The sequence below is a fragment of the Hyla sarda genome, chromosome 5, assembly GCF_029499605.1.
Source record: "Hyla sarda isolate aHylSar1 chromosome 5, aHylSar1.hap1, whole genome shotgun sequence".
In the NCBI taxonomy this organism is placed as follows: Eukaryota; Metazoa; Chordata; class Amphibia; order Anura; family Hylidae; genus Hyla; species Hyla sarda.
Window position 1 is genome coordinate 142,070,125 of NC_079193.1, and position 24,576 is coordinate 142,094,700.

The 24,576-nt window shown below is 43.3% G+C and overlaps 1 protein-coding gene across 1 annotated transcript in view; it reads left to right on the forward strand.

The window, feature by feature from the left end:
* Nucleotides 1-24,023, forward strand: part of AVL9 (AVL9 cell migration associated) — a 138,737-nt gene extending 114,714 nt beyond the window's left edge. Inside the window, exons 12-16 of the mRNA XM_056520407.1 lie at nt 192-411; nt 12,625-12,742; nt 23,061-23,114; nt 23,200-23,288; nt 23,388-24,023. Coding sequence (XP_056376382.1) covers nt 192-411; nt 12,625-12,742; nt 23,061-23,114; nt 23,200-23,288; nt 23,388-23,494 — 588 coding nt within the window. The 3' untranslated portion in view covers nt 23,495-24,023. The remainder of the gene's footprint in view (nt 1-191; nt 412-12,624; nt 12,743-23,060; nt 23,115-23,199; nt 23,289-23,387) is intronic.
* Nucleotides 24,024-24,576: the final 553 nt, after the last annotated feature.

Consider the following 24,576-nt stretch of genomic DNA (forward strand, 5'->3'; position numbering starts at 1 on the left):
GCACCAGCTGACTTATCTTGGCATGTATGTATTGATTGTATAGAGCAATAAATAGCATATCATAATAATGTTGGATAAACACCAGACAAAGACTTTAAATGTTAATTGGTTTGTTTGCATAACACTGCTTGCATGATTATGTCAACATGAAGTATACCATAATAAAATGATTCATTTATTTATTTTTTAAGGTTGAAGATGCAAAACTTAACATTCATGACCCTGAGCTGAGGAAGATTCTGAACCCTACAACAGCTGACCTCCGATTCATTGACCACTTAGTGAAGCATGTCACTGAAAACAGGGATGATGTCTTCCTAGATGGCACAGGCTGGGAGGGTGGTGATGAATGGATCAGGGCACAGTTTGCACTTTACCTGCATTCTTTGCTTTCTGCATCCTCACAGCCAGGTAGTGTAGTTGTAAGCCTTATTTTGTCTATTCACAAGTAAAATTGATATATTGGCTCTCCCAAAAGTTTCCTATTTTGTAAGAAGCAGAGTGGCCAGCAACTCTGATAACTGAACAAATGTTCCTACCATAACAAATTGTGCTAAGAGTGCTAGCCTGCTTTTCTTAAAGGGGTTGTGCGCTGCCCTGTGTTTCGGAGCTCCGCTCGCAGCGTCCGGAAGTTCATTACTCCGAACGCTGTGTGCGGGCTTCCGTGTTCGCGGCCGACGTGACGTCACGAGGGGTCGAGCGTGACGTCACAAGGGGGCGGCCGCAAACACGGAAGCCAGCACACAGCGTTCGGAGTAATGAACTTCTGGACGCTGCGAGCGGAGCTCCGAAAGGCAGGGCAGAGCACAACCCCTTTAAAGGGGTTATCTAGCACTTCTCAACTATCCATAGAATATATATATATATATATATATATATATATATATATATATATATACACACAGTACAGACCAAAAGTTTGACACCTTCTCATTCAAAGAGTTTTCTTTATTTTCATGACTATAAATATTGTAGATTCACACTGAAGGCATCAAAACTATGAATTAACACATGTGGAATTATAGACATAACAAAAAAGTGTGAAACAACTGAAAATATGTCATATTCTAGGTGGAAAGTGTCCCCAAGTGCAGTCACAAAAACCATCAAGAGCTACAAAGAAACTGGCTCACATGTGGACCGCCCCAGGAAAGGAAGCCCAAGAGTCACCTCTGCTGCAGAGGATAAGTTCATCCGAGTCACCAGCCTCAAAAATCGTAGGTTAGCAGCAGCTCAGATTAGAGACCAGGTCAATGCCACACAGAGTTCTAGCAGCAGACACATCTCTAGAACAACTGTTAAGAGGAGACTGTGTGAATCAGGCCTTCATGGTAGAATATCTGCTAGGAAACCATTGCTAAGGACAGGCAACAATCAGAAGAGACTTGTTTGGGCTAAAGAACATAAGGAATGGACATTAGACCAGTGGAAATCTGTGCTTTGGTCTGATGAGTCCAAATTTTAGATCTTTGGTTCCAACCACCGTGTCTTTGTGCGACGCAGAAAAGGTGAACGGTTGGACTCTACATGCCTGGTTCCCATCGTGAAGCATGGAGGAGGAGGTGTGATGGTGTGGGGGTGCTTTGCTGTTGACACTGTTGGGGATTTATTCAAAATTGAAGGCATACTGAACCAGCATGGCTACCACAGCATCTTGCAGCAGCATGCTATTTCATCCGGTTTGCGTTTAGTTGGACCATCATTTATTTTTCAACAGGACAATGACCCTAAACACACCTCCAGGCTGTGTAAGGGCTATTTGACCAAGAAGGAGAGTGATGGGGTGCTGCGCCAGATGACCTGGCCTCCACAGTCACCAGACCTGAACCCAATGAAGACAAAAGGACCAACAAGTGCTAAGCATCTCTGGGAACTCATTCAAGACTGTTGGAAGACCATTTCAGGTGACTACCTCTTGAAGCTCATCAAGAGAATGCCAAGAGTGTGCAAAGCAGTAATCAAAGCAAAAGGTGGCTACTTTGAAGAACCTTGAATATGACATATTTTCAGTTGTTTCACACTTTTTTGTTATGTCTATAATTCCACATGTGGGAATTCATAGTTTTGATGCCTTCAGTGTGAATCTACAATTTTCATGTGTGTGTGTATGTTCCAGCACGGCTAAAGATATTAACATGAAACTTGGTACGCATGTTATTTATATGTCAACAACAAACATAGGATAGGTAATTTATACCCTTACCCATCCCTATTTGCAAGAGTCTGGTTTTTATTTAAAGGGCGCTAAGACATCTTATCCCCTATCCAAAGGGGATTACGTTGTAATCTGCTGTTTGTATTGTGGGACCAATTGTACTTTGGAATTACACTTTTCATTTATTTATCCATAACATATGCCCCGAAACCAAGGTGAAAGTGGAAAAAAATGCAATTTAGCAATTTTTTTTTTTTTTTTTTTTTACTCCATTCACCTTGTGGTCAAAATTACATGTTGTCTTGATACTTTAGATCGGTCTGATTTCAGAAATACAAGATTTGTTTGGTTTCCATTTCCATAAACTTTTGAAATTTAATTTTTTTTAATTGCCATGTCTGACCCCTATAACATTATTATTTTTCCATATAGCGGGCTGTATGGAGGCTGATTTTTTGCGTTGTAATCTGCTGTTTGTATTGGTACCATTTTGGTATTGATCAGACTTTTCATGGAAAAAGGGCGGTGATGTGAACTTTTGATATGGAAGGGGTTAATGTGTTTTTTAAACTTTTTATTAAACTTTTTTTTTTTTATTAGACTTTATTAGTCCCTTAGAAGACTTTAAGAATGAATCATTAGATCCCTCATACAGATCCATAGAATTCCATTGATCTGTGTGACCTGTGCTCATTTGGTTGAGCCTGCTCCAGGCAGGCTCAATCAAATACAGATCCACAGCAGCCATGGATGCAGAGGTAAGCCCTCCAGCGACCGCCACAGTTGATTGCACTGACACTAGATTGCACCCCAATAGACCGCCAGGGATGGTTAAAAGGTCCTTTTAGACGCCGCTGTCAGCGGTTATCTAAAGGGTTAATAGTCAGCCACAGCGAGTAATCAGGAGCCCCCTTCATACACCTTGAGCATCACGGGGCTGTCTATCTGGCTCTGCTACCCCGAAGCAGGGCTAAATGTCATAAAAATTTACCAGCCTGGCGCTGGGAACTGCATATCCCGGACTTCAGGCGAATTTTCACATATTAAGTGATATTAAGTGTGGTTCATAATATAATGTCTGTAGCTGTGTTTGGTGGCTGGTGTAACAATTCTTATGTGATCATTCCCCCGATGTTCATTTTAAGCAGCATACAAAATGAGTGTTGTCTCAGGCTATTCCCAGGTTGCGCTGCTGCCTGATACATTACATCAATAGTCAGGAGTTGAAAGTGAGCCTGTCTGTGCATCAATGGGTGGAGCGACCGCTGGGTGGGAGGGAGATCATTCTCCACAGGGAATTGTAGTTTCCAATGTTGCAATATTTTGGGTGACTGATATGTGGGAGGGAGATAAGTGACCTCACACTTACAAACCAGGTATCCTGGGACTTATAGTTGGAGGGAGGGTACTATAACCGAAAATAGCCATTTCACAAAAAGAAAGCAGCAGTGTTATGGTGGACTCACAACACAGCCGTTTAGCCCCAAGACAAGCACAGATCCTTCCTAAGCATGTGCATTACTGTCTGTCAGGTAAATACTAAAGTCACCTTAAGTTGGAGAACCCCTTATCAACATCAAACGTAAATGCATGTCCTGGTACTCTGGTAACTAACGCACCAGAATATACATTTCCATCCTGTATTGTAATAATACAGGGCCTTTATTTCATTTTTTATCTGTTTTACTATGGTGCAGTACAGATGTATCACAGTAAAGTATCTGTCAGTAACTCACTGACAGTTCGCCTGTGAGACCCAACCTATGGCTGGACTGACAACGGCATCTATGGGGTTATAACTGCCATGACTGGTGCGACTTGGCAGTTGTGGCAATATCCTGGCTGTCTTCTGTGCTATGTCCTGTAGCACAGAACATAAAGGCCCTGATTTACGAAGAGTGGGGTGTAGGTTTGTTTTGTGGGTTTTAACTCCCTGCTATTTTTTTTCCGTGGTATTTACTAAGGTTTCCCTACATTTTGCACTTTTCCCTACATTTTTGATTTTTTTTACGCATGCTCTAAACTGTAGGGTTTTCCTCAGCTTAAATCCACCACATTTTCTGTGGAAACCTCAGAAAATATGTTGGGTTTTTGAGAAAATGTCGTGGACACGCACCTTTTCCTGCCGGCCATGCTCCTTTTTGGGGTTTCTCAGTAAGGCTGCTTTCACACTATAAAATCCATCCATTAAAAGATCCGTTATAAACATCCGTTAGCAAAGCTTTAAAAATGGATGTTAAACGTCCGTTACAAAATCCAAGTCTATGGGATTTTTTGATCATCCGTTATGACCCGTTATGGCCCATCATGAATAACGGATGTTAATTGTGACGGAAGAAGAAACGGCACATGCACTAATTTTTCTTCCATCACAAGAAACATAAATGGCCGTTATTTTTAACATTGAAGTCTTTGGCAAACATATGAGCCTTTATATCATCCATTTGCACCTGGTTTATAATATCCGTTATTGCTTCTGAGCATGCTCAGAAGAGGTGACATCAGCAGACTCCTGCAGTGCTGGGGGCCTACTACTACTCCCATCATGGAACAGACTTGTTTCCATGATGGGAGTAGTAGTTCCCCGTCTGCGGGTGGCTGGGGAGGCTACATTAGTGTTTGTACTTCCACTACCCCCATCATGGAACAGACTCTGTTCCACCATGGGGGTTGTAGTACAGGTGCTGAGGGATTGATCGCACCAGGTCTCACTTCTGAGACCTGATGCGATTAGAAGTTATTAAACAGGGGAGCGGGTGGCATGCTCCACTCCCCTGCGATGTACAATGTATTTACTTTCATTTTTAAATTCCCCACTGGGAGCCCTGAATGGTCGGTACTGAGGAGCCATTCAGGGCTCCCGGAGGGGTTTTCAAATAGAAGCGCTGCAGTGGGGAAAGATATATAGAATCACTAGGGGGTATATATCTGGCCCCCACAGCGCTTCTATATATCTTGCCCCCTCACAGTGCATTTATTTATGTTCCCCCCGCGCTCCCCCCGCAGTGCATTTATATATGTTCCCCCCGCAGCGCATTTATATGTTCCCCCTGCAGCGCATTTATATGTTCCCCCTGCAGTGCATTTATATATGTTCCCCCCGCAGCGCATTTATATATGTTCCCCCCGCAGCGCATATATATATATATATATATATATATATTGTTCCCCCTGCAGCGCTTATATATGTTCCCCCCCCCCCCCCCCCCCCCGCAGCGCTATCATATAGCCCCCAGCAGCGCAATGAATGAAAAGTATTCTACAGCAGACATCGGGCCAGAGCGATGTGCTGCTGAAAGTACTGAAATATTTGTCATTCATTGCGCTAACTTACTATATAACCAATACCCTATTAAGATATAACATTTATTGTATCTTTGTTAAAATGTATTACAAATACTTCCAGCAACCTGCTGTATATACAGATAAAAATGATGCTCACATCAGGTTAGTGTCTAGACATATGAGTATGCACACTTGACAAACAATTATATGCAGACAAGTCAATAAATATTATAGATAGATATCACTCACGTACTGCAAACTGTATTTCCTTTTCCATCTTTAGGGAGGAGACTGTAGTGGGGTAAGATGCAATTAGGGTGGTATACAGATATGTACAATCAATAACCTAACTACCACTCCTATTAAATACAATGCCTTACCCTACCTATCAGCGGGGGAGGCGCCCCCACTTCAACCGTTGACTCTCCACTCCCTCAGGCTGACTAAACAATGTGTGCATACATGTCAATACAAAACCATTATTAAAATATATAATGATGCATCATTATACAGCACATCTATGTGTATAGATAAGTGAGAAAAATATATTAAATTAAATCCTTCACCAAATAACAAAAATAGGGGATAAGAAAAAGGTAAAGAAGGATAAAATGTAAACCTTTGGATCACCTCTTCGCGTTTCCCCCCGGTAGCATAATGGTGGCCGGGGTTCCTCAGGAGGTTTTTACCAAGAAAGGTACTGTGCAGGTACAAATGGAAACAATGTTACAACAAAAAAAACAATCATTGATCCACAGATATTACCTGCACAGGGAGGCATGCATATAGCCACACATTCATAGCATGCCATTCATTCATAGCGCTGCAGCGGCATCTGTACATAGATGCGCTACAGGGGTCAGACATATATCCATATGTCTGGCCCCCACAGCTCTTCTATAATCAAATGCCGCCACAGCGCTATGAATGAAAAGTATTCTTTCAGCAGCACATCGTGCCGGCCCGATGCCTGCTGTAGAATACTTTTCATTCATATTAGCGCTGCGGCGGCATTTGATTATAGAAGCGCTGTGGGGGCCAGACATATGGATATATGTCTGACCCCTGCAGCGCATCTATATACAGATGCCGCTGCAGCGCTATAAATGACAAGTATTCTTTCAGCAGAACATCGCGCTGGCCCGATGCCTGCTGTAGAATACTTTTCATTCATAGCGCTGCCGGGGGCTTATGATAGCGCTGCGGGGGGAACATATATATGCTCTGTGGGGGGAACATATATAAATGCGCTGGGGAGGAACCTATATAAATGCCCTGCGGGGGGCCAGATATATAGAAGGGCTGTGGGGGCCAGATATATACCCCCCAGCGATTCTATATATCTTTCCCAACCAGAGCGCTTCTATTTGAAAACCCCGCCGGGAGCCCTGAATGGCTCGTCAGTACCGGCCATTCAGAGCTCCCGCTGGGGAATTTAAAAATTAAAGTAAATACATCGTACATCGCAGGGGAGTGGAGCATGATACCCGCTCCTCTGTTTAACCCCTTAAGGACTCAGGGTTTTTCCGTTTTTGCACTTTCGTTTTTTCCTCCTTACCTTTTAAAAATCATAACCCTTTAAATTTTCCACCTAAAAATCCATATTATGGCTTATTTTTTGCGTCACCAATTCTACTTTGCAGTGACATCAGTCATTTTACCCAAAAATTCACGACGAAACGGAAAAAAAAATCATTGTGCGACAAAATCGAAGAAAAAACGCCATTTTGTAACTTTTGGGGGCTTCCGTTTCTACGCAGTGCATATTTCGGTAAAAATGACACCTTATCATTATTCTGTAGGTCCATACGGTTAAAATGATACCCTACTTATATAGGTTTGATTTTGTCGTACTTCTGGAAAACTTCATGCAGGAAAATGTATATGTTTAAAAATGTCCTATTCTGACCCCTATAACTTTTTTATTTTTCCACGTACAGAGCGGTATGAGGGCTCATTTTTTGCCCCGTGATCTGAAGTTTTATCGGTACGATTTTTGTTTTGATCGGACTTTTTGATCACTTTTTATTAATTTTTAATGGTATAAAAAGTGACCAAAATACGCTTTTTTGGACTTTGGAATTTTTTTGCGCGTACTACATTGACTGTGCGGTTTAATTAACAATATATTTTTATAGTTCGGACATTTACACACGCGTTATTATTATTATAATAATGTCAGCAGAGAGCAGTGTGTTCGTGATGTCATCAGAGAGCATTCCAAAAAGAAAATAATTTCCTCTGTAGTATTCAGCAGCTAATAAATACAGGAAGGATTAAGATTTTTTAATAGAAGTAATTTACAAATATATTTAACTTTCTGGCACCAGTTGATTTAAAAAAGAAAAAAAAATTGTTTTTCCACCGGAGTACCACTTTAATAACTTCTAATCGCATCAGGTCTCAAAAGTGAGGCCCGGTGCAATTAAACCCTCAGCCTCTGTAATACAACCCCCATCATGGAACAGAGCCTGCTCCATGATGGGGGTATTAGTATAAACACTAATGTAATCTCCACAGCCACCCGCAGACTCCCGCAGCCAGGGAACTACTTCTCCCATCATGGGAAAAAGTCTGTTCCACGATGGGAGTAGTAGTCGTCCTGGCTGTGGGAGTCTGTAGGCAGAGGTGTTAAAACGGCCATACATTAGGGGTGTTATAACGGGTCTTAACAAATGAATACAGGGGTGTGGAAATTTAAAAAAAAACTACTTGTCCAAGGGACTAAAGCGGAACACAATCTACTTGTCCCTCAAGAAAATCCACTTGTCCTGGCAGATAAAATAATTTCCACCAAAATAGTCTGATCCCCCCCCCCACTAGACCACCAGGGATGGATATACGATCCTTTAGACACTGCTGACAGCGGTGATCTAATGGTTTAATAGGCGATTGCAGCATGTCAGGATATTAGCGGAGGGAGAGCTGTAGCTCCTCTTACACCCCAGACAAGCCCAGATAAGTCTAGATGTAACTTTTTGATCACCTTATAAAAAATTTCTCATATGAAGTGACCAAAAATTAGCAATTGTGGACTATTATTTACATTTACACCGTTCACCGTACGGTTTAATTAACATTATATTTTAATAGTCTGGATATTTCCACATGCAGCGATACCACTTATGTTTATTTTTGTACATTATTTTTATTTAAAGAAAATTGGAAACTTTTATTAGGAAAGGGGCTTATTCACATATATACGCACCTTTTACAATATTTTAATCACTATTTTTCAGTCTCAATAGGGACTTATGTGTTACTGGGGGGGGGGTTCTGCTTCTCCAGTTTATGTGCTGCATTTTGTGTCAGAAAATGCTGGAAGTTGCATTTAGTTACTAGATAACTACAACTCCCAGCATGCCCTGATGCAGCCTATGGCTCTGTGGGTGTTGCAGCATGTTGCACTGTATAGTAGGACAGTTAAGGTTATTGTGTAACATGCTGGGAGTTGTAGTTTTGGTTTGTGTGAGCTGCAGAGCCATAGGCTGTGTCAAGGAATACTGGGAATTACAGTTAGTAACTACAACACCCAGCATGCCCTGATGCAGCCTATAGCTCTGCAGCTGACCCGAACCAAAACTACAACTCCCAGCATGTTGCCCTTTATAGTTCTACAGTTTAGGTTATGGTCCAACATGCTGGGAGTTGTAGTTTTGGTTCGGACGTGTTTGTGTGCATCCGTGGGGCTCTTGGTTGGCGGGTGAGTATGAAGGGGTGGGATTCTGGGGGTGCAATTCAGTGCAGGTGCCACTAAAAATAAATAAAAGTAGATGGCACAACTGCCCTAATGCCCGACGTGACAGTCCGCTCCTATACAAAACATTCATGCATACACATATCATACATGCACCAGCCACTGCCCCCATATCATACATACACACACCCCCGCCACTGCCCCCCCCCCACATCATACATTACATACACACATACACTCACACCCTACATATACACCATACATATGCACACATCATACATACACCCACCGCTGCCCCCCCACATCATACATCACATACACACATCACACTTAGACATTATACACACATCATACATTACATACACATCACACATAGACATCATACACACATACACTCACACCATACATATCCACCAGTGTTTCCCAACCAGGGTGCCTCCAGCTGTTGCAAAGCTACAACTCCCAGCATGCCCAGGGCATGCTGGGAGTTGTAGTTTTGCAACAGCTGGAGGCACCCTGGTTGGGAAACACTGATATACACCATACATATGCACACATCATACATACACCTGCTGCTGCCCCCCCCCCATGACACATACACTCACACCATACATAGACAACCACCCTTCTTGCCGCCGTCTGTATTCTCGGCCTCCTCACCTGAGCCGCCATGAGTGGACATCAGAGCTGTAGTCCCGGCCGGTGTGAGGTGAGATTTCCATCCCCCCCCCTCACCCCCCCTGCTCTGTGTTTTCCCCGTGCAAACAAGCAACCTCCCCGTGGTGGATTAGGTCCTGTGGAGACAGAGCAGGGGAGGGGGAGGGATAGAGCTGTGTGCGGGGGATGGAGCTGTGCACGGAGCTGTCTACATCCTTTCTCTCACCCTGCTGTGTCTTCTGAGCTCCGTCCATCCTCCGGGAGGGGAGATAAGGGGGCTCTGCAGTCAGCTGGAGGCCGCCGCCCCCTCCATACACTCCGAGCTGGTGTGAGGTGTAGACTTCCATCCGCTCCTGCGCCTCACACCGACATTAAAGAAAAATAAGGGAGAAGTCTGTCTGTCCCTGCTAGCCCGATACAGGGCTAAATCTATAAACAATTCACCTGCCCGGCACCCAAAACTACTTGTCCCGGGCGTCGGGCTATAGGATTTCCACATCCCTGGAATATTTATTCAGCTGTTAGCACCCGTAATTTCATCCGTTATTATACATCCGTTTTACAAAGAAAACGGATGTTTAATAACGGATGAATGCTCATAGTATGAAAGGAGCCTTAAATGGAGAGTTAGTCGGGTTTTTTTTTCAATTCTGGCTCAGACAGAATTTCTGGCGCACAACCCGACAAAACATGTCGGGTTTGCAATAGTAAAATCAGGGCCAATGTGTACATCCTGTTGCAGGAACGTACCAGCTGCAATTACATACTCATATGTCCTATAGTGGGAATGGGTTAAAAATATATATACATAAGCCCTTTTCCCAATAAAAAATTTTATCGCCCCCCTCCCCCTTTTTTTCCATTTTACAATAACAAGTTAAATAAACGTATTTGGTGTCCCGTTGTGTAAAAATGTCCGAACTATTAAAATATAATGTTGATGATCCCGTACGGTGAAACAAATACCAAAGTCCAAAATTGCACACTGCAGGCGGGCATGCCAGATGAATTTGTATATTCATGGTCGCTGGCCACGTTAGTGCTTGCGTCCATTTGTCTCTTAACTCCTGAGGACGTGGTTAACATAGTAACATAGTTCATAAGGTTGAAAAAATACCGAAGTCCATCAAGTTCAACCTATAACCCTAATGAGTCCTTACTGAGTTGAGTTGATTTAGAGGAAGGCAAAAAACCCTCATACTAGAAGTGAAAATTCCTTCCCGACTCCAAATATGGCAGTCAGAATAAATCCCTGGATCAACGTTCTGTCCCTATAAATCTAGTATACATAACCAGTTATGTTGTTATTCTCCAAAAATGCATCCAGACCCTTTTTGAACTCTTTTTTACAGAGTTCACCATGACCACCTCCTCTGGCAGAGAGCTCCATAGTCTCACTGCTCTTACAGTAAAGAACCCCCATCTGTGCTGGTGTAGAAACCTTCTTTCCTCAAGACGTAGAGGATGCCTCCTTGTTATAGATACAGTCCTGGGTATGAATAGATCATGGGAGAGATCTCTGTACTGCCCCCTGGTATATTTATACATAGTTATTAGGTCGCCCCTAAGCCTTCTTTTTTCTATGGAAATAACCCTAATTCTGATAATCTTTCTGGGTACTGTATTCCTCCCATTCCCCACATTACCCTGGTTGCCCGTCTTTGAACCCTCTCCAGCGCCATTATATCTTTCTTGTACACTGGTGCCCAGTACTGTGCACAGTATTGCATGTGTGGTCTGACTAGTGATTTGTACAGTGGTAGAATTATTTCCTTGTCGTGGGCATCTATGCCCCTATTGATGCACCCCATGATTATATTCGCCTTGACAGCAGCTGCCCGACACTGGTCTCTACAGCTAAATTTACTATTAACTAAGACTTCCAAGTCCTTTTCCATGTCAGTCGTCCCAAGTGTCCTCCCATTTGATACATAATCCCAGCCCGGATTTTTCTTCCCCATGTGCATTACCTTACATTTATCAGTGTTGAATCTCATCTACCACTTCCCAGGCCAAACTTCCAACCTATCCCGATCCATTTGTAACAGTGCACTGTCCTCTATAGTGTTTACCGCTTTACAGAGTTTAGTATCAAATGCAAAGATTGCTACTTCACTATTCAACCCCTCCTCAAGGTCATTAATAAATATATTAAATAGAACAGGAACCAAGACTGACCCCTGGGGTACCCCACAGTCACCCAATCAGAATAAGTACCATTAATAACCACCCTCTGTTTCCTATCACTGAGCCAGTTACTTACCCACTTACACACATTCTCCCCCAGCCCAATCCCTCTCATTTTATGCACCAACCTTTTATGTGGAACCATATCAAATGCTTTTGAAACACGAAACATGTAGGGGAGACAATGTTAAAATATTTTAATCAGTAGCCTAGTTCCCGCGGTGTACAGCGTACTGCAGACACTTAACCTAAACTTTCAACTCCATATAGGAGAGTCCATTATTGTTTTGGGACTGTGCTGCATTTTTTAATGCACACTTCATGGGACCTTTTATAAATTATTTTCAATAAAAGGGAAGTTTTGATATCACACAGTAATAAAAAGGAGGGATTTTACTAATATAGGTTTTTTTTTTTACCTCGTCACCTAGGTGACTTGGTGACTGGAGTTTTGTGAATTCAGATGTTATATACCCCTTTCCCATCTTGGGCAATCTTGGTTTTGTGCGTCTAGTGAGGGCTCCCGTGAACAGCGATCATGAACCACCTCCAGTGCGTAATTCACCAAAGATAGAACCAAAGATAACCAATGGAGTAGTCTATCTTGTGTTACTCAAAATATTATTTTATTTTTTCTTTGCAGAGAGTGAGAAGGTGTTGTCAGACTATGGATCTGCTTTTATTGCAATGTGGAAAATAACGCACAACTATAGAGTATGGAATAGCAACAAACATCCCGCTCTTGCAGAGGTCAATCCAAGGTAAGATTAGACAAATTAGAAAAATAAGCATAAACGTCCTCTTTTTTTTCTGGGTAAGAAATAAAAATGCTATATAAAGGAAAAGTTAAATAATTTTCTGATCTACCTTATTTATCAAATGCTGTAAGATGTCAAGATCACTTGCAGATATTCAGTTGGATTATTGTGATGGCATCGAACACAATCTATAGAAGAGGGTCATCGCAGGATACCTTTTAGGACTTTTATTCTGCTATACAGATGTACATAATGCCTATTCTGACCACAAGTGTGAAAAGTCACCGTGCCAGGATGATCCCTAGATCCATGAAGGTGTCCTGCGGCCATCCTCTTCTTCACACTGTATTTAAGGTTAGCACAGTTGCAGTGTTGCCTGGTAGCTGAGGCTCCAGAGTGCTGTAGCTAGCACCTTGCACATAGACAAAAGGACATGACTAGTTGCATATTCTGGCTTTTTCTCTGGATTTCAGCAACAGCTTGATATAACATGGACATGGTAGGAATTAATAATTTTTGGCCCATAACATGGTATGAGCAATTTTATAGGGTAAAATCTGGGGGTTTATATCATTAGTTTTACAAAGAATAACATTTTCTTTCAATAATAGGAATACTGATTTAATGGGGTTATCGAGGAATTGAAAAACTGAGCTAATTTCTTCCAAAACAGACCCAGAATGTCCTCAGGTTGTGTGTGGTATTATAACGTGACTCTATTCACTTCAATGGAACTTAGCTGCAATACCACATGCACAACCAGAGGGCAGGGGTAAGCTGTTTTTGGAAGAAATTAGCTCAGTTTTTTATTCCTGTATAACCCCCTTTAAACGACTGGTAACATAGCTGTGCTTATGGGAAAAAAAAGTTATAGACATCACAATGGCAAAAGCAATTACATTTTTTTTTTTTTTTTTACATTATTTTTTAAATAATTTTTATTTTATTACTGTAAAAGTAACAAAACAGAAACTATACATTTGCCAGTTCTATAATCGTACTGACTTGCAGAATAAGGTCAACTCTTAATTTTTACTGTATGGTTATCGCCTCACAAAATTGCACAACTGAAAACTTTAAAGCCGGTGTGATTGGGAGTCAACATTCTATATAAACCTAGTATATACTGTATCATATACTAGGTTTATTATGTATGAAAACTGTGGTCCTGCATACAGTTATTATTAGAGATGAGCGAATCGAAGTTGACGAACCCGAATTCGTTACGAATTTCATGAAAAATTCGATTTGCAACGAATACGAATATCGCCGCGATTCTATCGCACGAATCGCTTCATTAAACTCAATTTTGCAGCGTTGTAGGCTATTGGAGACCTAAGATGGCGGATCCACATGTGAGTACATGGGGCAGGGGATTATGGGAGGGCGGGAAACAGCGGCGGGAATGAAGGTAGGCGGGCTGACCCTGAACCACATGTGAGATGCAGCCTATCGATGTTCACTGACCCCTGTGATGTCACAGCCTCTATATAATCGGCGGCCATCTTGCCTCTCTTCATTTCATCTATGCACTCAGATGGAGAGGACGGGACTGTGTGTGTGTGTGAATAGCTCATACCACAACGTTACACTGCAACTGCTAGTCACATCAGCATTAGGGAAAGGCAGGAGAGCAGAGTGCTGTGCTGTTACACTGAGAAGGATCATTGATTGCTAAACCTCCTATTCATGTTATTGAGCATTGCAGCAGAGAGGGGCAGATAGCTGTCAGCTGCCTCATACAGATCTCCAAGCTGCCTGAACTTTCTGAAGCATCTTATCTCCTCATTTTTCAGCTTTATTGAGTTTTTTTTTCTCCACAAATCTTCTGCTGCTCAGAATTGTGTGACAGAGTGCAATTTAGGGTTTAATCCCTAAATAATTTTTTTGGTGGTGCTGCACTGTTGGGTCCTGCTGCTGTTCAGTGTTATACCACATGTTATACACCTGCCGGTGTATTAAAGAAAAAAGTTTTTCCTGCGTACAAATGCGCTTTTTCAGTGGCCTTATCATTGCAAACGGCCTAAATACAAGCAAATAGCGTACCATATACTACCTTTTTTTCTGTCTCTGTGCTAAATTCAGTGTTATACCACACGTTATACACCTGTCGGTGTATTAAAGAAAAAAAAAAGTTTTTCCTACGTGCAAAGGGCATACATACAACCAAGTAGTGTACTATTTAGTACCTGTATTTCTGTCTCGGTGCTAAATTCAGTTCTATTCCACACATTAGTATACACTGGCTGGTGTATACAACAAAAAAAAGAGTTTTTTTCTGCGTATAAATACGCTTAACAGTGCGCTCATCATTGCAAAGGGCATTCATAGAACCAAGTAGTGTACTATTTACTACCTGTTATTCTGTCTCTGTGCTAAATTCAGTGCTATTCCACACAGTAGTATACACCTGCTAGTGTATTTAAAAAATAAATAAATAAATACATTTCTGCGTAGAAATACGCATACCAGTGCGCTCATCATTGCAAAGGGCATACATACAACAATGGAGTGTACTATTTAGTAACTGTTATTCTGTCTAGGGCCTATATACTTTGAAAGGACAGCCGTAAGTAATCGCCTGCTGCTGTTCTATACCCTCATAAGCGCACTAAGTATGTCATGCAGGGAAGTGCCAGGACGTGCACAGAGAAGGGGCAGAGGCCTACATATGTCAGGCAGAGTTGGCAGCAGACTTGGGGCGAGTGGCAGCAGGAGTCGCAGCAATAGGCCTGAGCTCCCGTTAACACCCAGCGGTCTTGTCGTCGACCCATCTCTCCTCGTCAATTGGTTTGCACACTCATCCCCATCATCACAAGCGACATCTGACAACCCCAGTCAAGAGTCGGTGGGTTCCTCAGACACAACCCTCAGTTGGCATGGCCCGGGAGCAGTCCCCGTAATCCCATTGCCTTTGTCCTATGCTGTTCCCTCTCCCAAAGAAGTATCTCATGCTTTGGGTTCAGCTTCACTATTTAGTGAGGACGATGTAATAGAGGACAGTCATCATCTAATGGCAGCCAAGAATGTGAGGAGACATGCGTCCCTCGGGCATGTATTGATGCGGAGAGTGACGTGGGAGGCGATGTTTCATTTGTTCAGGGTCCTGAGGCAGACACTGTTGTGGAACACGAGGAGGACATCAGTGACGTGCACACATCTTTTGATGATGATGATGATGATGATGATGATGATGATGATGATGATGATGATGATGATGATGATGATGAAGGCGATCGCAATTGGGAGCAGGGTGCAGAAGCCGGGGCTTCATCATAATCAGGAGAAGAGATTAGCTCTTTGTCTATGAGGTAGCAAGGCGGTAGCACGGTTGGCAATCAGCGTGGTGGTGGCAGTAGTGGAAATTCAGGAGCCAAACGTGCCAGGGGGAGACCACCTGCTTCGCGGCAAGCTACCATTCAGGGAGGTAGTGGAACAGGGTTTCCAGGAGACGGCGCCAATAGCAGTGAAATAGTGCGAACTGCGGGTGGGAAAATCAGCTACTCTGTGGTGTGGTTGTTCTTCATAAAGAATCCGGAGGACCTTAGCGTAGTCACATGCAAAATCTGTTGGCAGAAAGTGAAGCGTGGTCCCAATCTCGGCACCACGGCCCTGCGTCAACACATGATTTGCCACCATAAAGCGGCCTGGGATAACCGTGGCTCCGAGGTAGTGGTCCAGCCTGCTGCAACACCCAGTGGCCATCCGCTCCTTTCGTCATCCAGCCAAGGCTCCACCACCTCAGCCGAAGGGAGCATTGTGTCAAACCCTCCTTCTTGCGCTCCTGCTTCTTCCGCTCGTAGTCAGCCATTCCGCCAGCACTCATCCAACGGCGCACAAGTTGAATGTGCTCCTGTCCAAGTTGCTGGTGTTGCAGTCCCTCCCTTTCCAACTGGTGGACTCTGCAGCTTTCAGGGAATTGATGGCTTGTGCCGAGCCTAGGTGGAGAGTCCCAAGCCTCATTTCTTTGCGAAGAAGGCAGTACCAGCCCTGCATAAGTTTGTACAAGAGAAGGTGGGCCAGTCCTTGAGCCTGTCGGTGTGTTCAAAAGTGCACGGCAGCGCCGACGTGTGGAGCTGTAACTACGGACATGTCTTTTATGGCTCACTGGGTAAATGTTGTTCCTGCACAGCCACAACAGCAACTTGGACAGGTCACACCGCTTCCTCCTCCACGCTCTGGCTCCAGGCAGTTGGTCCTTTTACAGTGTGCGCCTCCTCCTCCCCCGTGTCCTCGGCCTCCACTGCACGTCCAAATCTCGGTGGCCCTTCATCATACCACGTGTGTAGGGCACAGCGGTGTCAAGCCGTCCTTCACATGGTTTGCCTTGGCGAACGGAGTCACACAGGGGAGGAACTGCTAAAGTTCATTAGGGAAGAAATCAGAGTATGGCTTACTCCACGAAATCTGGAAATGGGAACCATGGTGACCGACAATGGGTAGAACATTGTGGCCGCGCTGTGACAAGGAAGTGTGAACCATTCGCCCTGCATGTCACACGTGTTGAATCTGGTTGTCAAGAAGTTCATCAAGTCTTCACCCAATTTGCAAGACGTCCTGACAATGGCAAGGAAACTGTGCATGCACTTCAGCCACTCGTACACTGCCAAGCACACTTAGCTTGAGCTGCAGCGTCAGAACGGTATCCCACAACATAGTCTCATTTGTGACGTTGCCACACGTTGGAATTCCACCCTCCATATGTTGGACAGACTAGGAGATGTTGCGCCTACATCAGAAGGCTACATGAGTCCTGTGGGGGATGAACTGGAGGAGGATGATGAGGGGCAGAGTGGAACACAGTTTACGGTGGATGAGATGGCCGGTGTTTCTGGTCATTGGACAGAAGAGGAGGAGCAGGAGCAGCCAGAGGAGCTGGAGGGTTATTACGAGGGAGGCGAGACAGAGGACCCAGACACACCGTGGCAGTATGCAGTGGAGATGGAGGCAGGTAGTCCCAGCGAGTCACTGTCACAAATGGCACGATGCATGCTGAGTTGCTTGCGTAGTGACCCCCGAATTGTCATAATTAGTCAGCGCGATGACTTCTGGATCTCCACCTTATTATACCCTCGCTACTGGCCCAGAATGGGGGGCCTTTTTAACAGCCACTGAGAGGGAGGACTAACTGACTAATCTGGGTGACATCTATGCTACCAAATCTGGGGGACAACTATGCTCCTAATCTGGGGGACATTTATGCTGCCTAATCTGGGGGACAAGTATGCTCCTAATCTGGGGGACATCTATGCTGCCTACTCTGGGGGACAAGTATGCTCCTAATCTGGGGGACAGCTATGCTGCCTAATCTGGGGGACAACTATGCGCCTAATCTGGGGGACATCTATGCTGCCTAATCTGGGGGACAAGTATCCTCCTAATCTGAGGGACATCTATGCTGCCTAATCTGGGGGACATCTATGCTGCCTAATCTGGGGGACATCTATGCTGCCTAATCTGGGGGACAACTATGCTGCCTAATCTGGGGGACAGCTATGCTCCTAATCTGGGGGACAACTAAGCTCCTAATCTGGTGGACATCTATGCTGCCTAATCTGGGTGACATCTATGCTGCCTAATCTGGGGGACATCTATGTTTCCTAATCTGGGGGACATCTATGCTTCCTAATCTGGGGGACAAGTATACTCCTAATCTGGGGGACATATATGCTGCCTAATCTGGGGGACATATATGCTGCCTAATCTGGGGGACATCTAAACTTCCTAATCTGGGGGACAAGTATGCTCCTAATCTGGGGGACATCTATGCTGCCTAATCTGGGGGACATCTATGCTGCCTAATCTGGGGGACAACTATGCTCCTAATCTGGGGGACATCTATGCTGCCTAATCTGGGTGACACCTATGCTGCCTAATCTGGGGAACATCTATGCTGCCTAATCTGGGGGACAAGTATGCTCCTAATCTGGGGGACAACTATGCTGCCTAATCTGGGTGACATCTATGCTGCCTAATCTGGGGGACAACTATGCTCCTAATCTGGGGGACATCTATGCTCCTAATCTGGGGGACATCTATGCTGCCTAATCTGGGGGACATCTATGCTGCCTAATCTGGGGGACAAGTATGCTCCTAATCTGGGGGACATCTATGCTCCTAATCTGGGGGACAACTAAGCTCCTAATCTGGTGGACATCTATGCTGCCTAATCTGGGTGACATCTATGCTGCCTAATCTGGGGGACAAGTATGCTCCTAATCTGGGGGAGATCTATGATGCTTAATCTGGGGGACAACTATGCTCCTAATATGGGGAAAACTGATGTTTCTAGCCTTGGGCCTATAATTTTTTGAAGTTTAGCAGTAGCTAAATACATGCTTGATGCAAATGTCAACATTGATCTTTAAATGTAAGGGGTTATGAAACCTTCTAGTGGAAACTACGAATGACTGCTCCAGACTCATTCTGTGTCTTTCACAAACTACTTGCCTCCCTGGTGCCTCAGGCCTTGGGCCTATAATTTTTGGAAGTTTAGCAGTAGCTAAATTCATGCTTTATGCAAATGTAAACATTGATCTTTAAATGTAAGGGGTTATGAAAACCTCTTGGGTACTGCAAATGCATGCTCCAGACTCATTCTGTGTCTTTCAGGAACTACTTGCCTCCCTGGTGCCTCTGGCCTTGGGCCTTACATTTTTGTATGTTTAGCAGTAGCTAAATACATGCTTAATGCAAATTTCAACAATGATCGTTAAATTCTCGGAGCTCTGCCAGGGCCTTCTCCTACCCCGCCTGGGCCGATCCGAGGACCTCACTAACTAATCCAATCGCTTATAGCGACGGGCGGTGTGTACAAAGGGCAGGGACTTAATCAACGCCAGCTTATGACCCTCACTTACTGGTAATTCCTCGTTTTAAGGTTAAATAATTGCAATCCCAGATCCCTATCACGAACTGGTTTCAGCATGCAACACGCACCTGTCCTTGAAAGATAGATACACGCTAATCCGTTCAGTGGAGCGCTAGGACATTTGAGGCCATAACACACCTGTTATTGCTCGATCTCGCAATTGATCGGGCAAGGTAAGGGGTTATTAAAGCCTCTTGGGTACTGCTGAGGCCTACTCCTGACTGCTCCTGGTGCAATGTATGGGGTAATTAAACACTCTTAGGTAGTGTTATTGTAAAATTTACTGATAATTTTATCAGTAATAAAATTGAATTTTGCAGAATGTTAACCGTTACACAACGGAATGCTTGTTGCGTGTGATTTTTTAATGAAAAAAAAATAAATAAATAGATGGAGAGGGATTAACTCTGCTTAATCATTTTTGGTGATTAGAATCCTTTTGTCATCAGATTTTTTGGAGACAGATGCGCTTACACACATGTAATAATTTTTTTAAGAAAATTTCAAACATTGTGTGGTTTATTATTTTTGAGAAGAATGTCTTTTGGTGGTCCACCATCCTGCATTATAGCGTCTTCTGAACTGCTGTATATGCGCTTTTTAAAAAAAAACAGGTATTTTGTCAGACAATTTCAATAACATTTTGCGGTTTCTTGGGGTGGATTGTGAAGCCCGGGTGTGCACTCATGCATCAGCCAACTCCAGGCTGTGTCTTTCAGGCAATCTATGGGTTCCTGATGCCGCAGAGGAGGGGCCTGGGTCTGGGAATTAAAAATGTTTGGATTGCGGGTGCTACCAAAAAAGATGGACACACCCTAATCCGTTCAGTGGAGCACGCCTGCGGCCCCGGAGGGCATAACACACCTGTTATTGCTCGATCTCAGGAGAAGGGGGGTTTATCATCGGCAGTCAGCGTGGTGTGGCAGTAGTGGAAATTCTGGAGCCAAACGTGCCCGGGGGAGACCACCTGCTTCGCGGCAGCTTACCTTTCCGGGAGTTAGTGGGTTACCAGCACCGGTAGATGAAAGATAGATACGCTAATCCGTTCAGTGGAGTGCGCCTGCGGGCCCGGGAAATCTGAGGGCATAACACACCTGGTATTGCTCGATCTCGCAATTGATCGTGCAAAGGTAGGGGGTTATTAACCCCTTAAGGACTCAGCCCATTTTGACCTTAAGGACTCAGACAATTTCATTTTTACGTTTTCATTTTTTCCTCCTCGCCTTCTAAAAATCATAACTCTTTTATATTTATAGTATGAGGGCTTGTTTTTTGCACGACCAGTTGTCCTTTGTAATGACATACCGTAGCTCATTATATCATAAAATGTATGGCGCAACCAAAAAACACTATTTTTGTGGGGAAATTAAAAAGAAAAACGCAATTTGCTAATTTTGGAAGGTTTTCGTTTTCACGCCGTACAATTTACTGTAAAAATGACATGTGTTCTTTATTCTGAGGGTCCATACGATTAAAATGATACCCATTATTACATACTTCTATATTATTGTTGTGCTTAAAAAAAATCACAAACTTTTTAACCAAATTAGTACGTTTATAATCCCTTTATTTTGATGACCTCTAACTTTTTTTTATTTTTCCGTATAAGCGGCGGTATGAGGGCTCATTTTTTGCGCCATGATCTGTACTTTTTTTTGATACCACATTTGCATATAAAAAACTTTTAATACATTTTTTCAAAAAAATTTTTTTATAAAATGTATGAAAAAAGTAGCAATTTTGGACTTTTTTTTTTTTTTTTTTTAACGTTCACGCCGTTCACCGTACGGGATCATTAACATTTTATTTTAATAGTTCGGACATTTACGCATGCGGCGATACCAAATATGTCTATTAAATTTATTTTTTACGCTTTTTGGGGGTAAAATCGGAAAAACGGACGTTTTACTTTTTTATTGGGGGAGGGGATTTTTCACTTTTTTTTTTTACTTTTACATTTTTTTACATTTTTTTTTACACTTGAATAGTCCCCATAGGGGACTATTCATAGCAATACCATGATTGCTAATACTGATCTGTTCTATCGGTCATCTTCTGCTCTGGTCTGCTCGATCAGCAGCAGCGCGGGAGATCCGATCGTTCATTGAAATCGCGTACTGCCGCAGATGCCGGGATTTGTATTGATCCAGGCATCTGAGGGGTTAATGGCGGACGCGATGCCGATGCCCGCGGTTATGCACAGGACGTAAATGTACGTCCTGGTGCATTAAGTACCACCGCACCAGGACGTACATTTACGTCCTGTGTCCCTAAGGGGTTAAAGCCTCTTGGGTACTGCTGAGGCCTACTCTTGACTGCTCCTGGTGTAATGTATGGGGTAATTACTATTGGGTAGTGTTTTTTTTTTTTATTTACTGATAATTTTATCGGTAATAAAATAGAATTTTCCAGAATGCTAATCGTTACACAACGGAACGCTTGTTGCGTGTGATTTTTTTATGAAAATAAAAATTTAAAAAACGGACAGGGATTAACTCTGCTTCATAATTTTGGGCGAAAAAAGTCCTTTAGTGATCTGATCTTTTGGAGACAGATGCGCTTACACACATATTGAATTTGTTTTTGTAAAAAAAATTCAAACATTGTGTGGTTTATTATTTTTGAGAAGAATGTCTTTGGGTGGTCCACCGTCCTGCATTATAGAGTCTTGTGAACTGTTGTATATGCGCTTGTTCTTACACAGAGGTATTTCTTAAAAAAATTTCTAACATTTTGTTGTTTTTTGGAGGGGATTGTGAAGCCCGGGTGTGTACTGGTGCATCAGCCAACTCCAGGCTGTGTCCTTCAGGCAATATATGGGTTCTTGATGCCGCAGAGGTGGGGCCTGGATCTGGAAATTTCAAATTTTTGGATAGCGGGTGCTACCAATGAGAAATCTTCGACAAAAATTTCTCATTGTGTTGTTTTTGGAGGGGGGATTGTGAAGCCCTGGTGTGTAGTGTACTAGTGCATCAGCCAACTCCACGCTGTGCCATTCAGCCACTAAATGGTCTCCTCTTGCTGCCAACATGTCCATGCTATGTCATTCAGTCACTATATGGTCTCCTGACACTGGTGCCATCACCAGGCTCTGTAATTGTGCTGCTGTGCTGCAGTGATTCTAAGAGCGATGCATGCTATTCTGAATAACAGTATTATTTCACTACCCCAGCACACTCCATATGCGTTTTAGGACACAGCAAAGTGTTCTATACCCATATAGAGGCTGTATGTAGGCTAGAAATAGCATTTTTTTATATCGATTCGCCGCGAACAAATTCGGATCGAAACAAACTTTTCGGGAAAATTCGGCGAATCGGCCGAATCGAATTTTTGAAAAGTTCGCTCATCTCTAGTTATTATCTTTGGTAAAAAGTGATGACCTTGTGAGCCTGACTTTGTATTGATTTATTATCCAGTTTTATTCACCACCTGCATTTTGCTTTTCAGCCATCCATTCCAGGGCAATTACAGTGTATCAGATGTGAAGCTGCGGCTTTCTCAGTAAGTATTTTGTTTTCTGTAATTCATTCACAAAGCACACCTATTGACTGCCTTTGCAAAGACTAACATAAGTGTTATTTTACAGTTCAGTCCAGAGTAGTGAAAGAGGAAAGAAGTTGGGTAATGCTGTTGTCACTACAAGCCGTAACATGGTGCAGACTGGTAGAGCAGTTGGTAAGAGGAAATATTTTGATGTTATTTGTCCCCAGGTTAAGTGGTATCATACATCTTTGATGTCACAAGTGGCGAGCCAACATTTTTATGTTTCTGCAGGTCAGTCAGTGGGAGGAGCTCTGATCAGTGCAAAATCTGCAATGTCCTCATGGCTTTCTACCTTCTCTCAGGCATCAACCCAAGAGCAGCAGGAAGAGAAGCACTGAATACAACATATTGGCTGTGGATTTTGTATCCGTTCCCTATATTCACATCAGATTTGTATGCATTAGTTACCTGTGCGATACCTATGCGATCTTATAAGGCCTCAATTCACCTCTGTAACTGTCTTTTTGAGGAGCGTTTCTTTATACTTATCCTTCTAGGATCCACAGTCCTTATAAGTGTCAGCGGATGTGTGAGTGCAACCTCAGACTGGAGTTAATTGTTCCTTGTTTCACAAGAAACGGTGTATGAAGTTGTGTCTGAAGAGTTTACAGTGTACATTGTTTGTTAGTTGATGGGTGAATCAACTTTATTTATTTCCATACCTCCCTGTCATTGTGTTTGAAGTATTTTATTGTACTAGGCAACTGTAACCTGCATCCCAGTTGGCACAAGAGCTAAAAATGTATGCAGCTATTTTCAAATTCAGTCTGCATCTTGTTGTATAATGAGGTTCTGCAACTTTCTACTTTGTGTTTCATTGTATGACAACTGTTTGCTGTCAGTGAATAAAAACATCTCTTATTTTCATCCAGAGGTCAAAAACCTGTCAAGAAAAGATGATACAGGCCCCCAGCTTGTTACAGTGTAGCAGAGCTCTCTCTAACAGGAAGTGCACTTGTCTTGGTTAGACATGATCAGTCTCGCAAGAAAAGTATGTGAGAAACTTGCAGAACACATCATAATAGCATCATCAAAGGTTTTGTACAGGATTATAAAGTAAGGCTTCTTTCATCTAGAATTAGGAAAACTATGTGCTGGTTGTGAGCAACTTTGCAACATAGTCACATTAACTTTAACCTCTTAAGGACGCAGGGGGTACCTGTACACCCTGCGCCCGGTCCCGGTATATTAGGCAGGGTCATGTCATAGCGGGTTGGTCCCGGCAGCTAATGAAAGCCAGGACCCTAGGCTAACCGATCGTTGTGCCGTGCGCTATTTATTAACCCTTTAGACGCGGCGCTCAAAGTTGATCGCCGCGTCTAAAGTAACAAAAATGCACTCCCGGCAGTTCAATCGGGCTGATCAGGACCATTGCGGAGAAAACCCTATGTCCCGATCAGCTAGGACGCGAGCGGAGGGT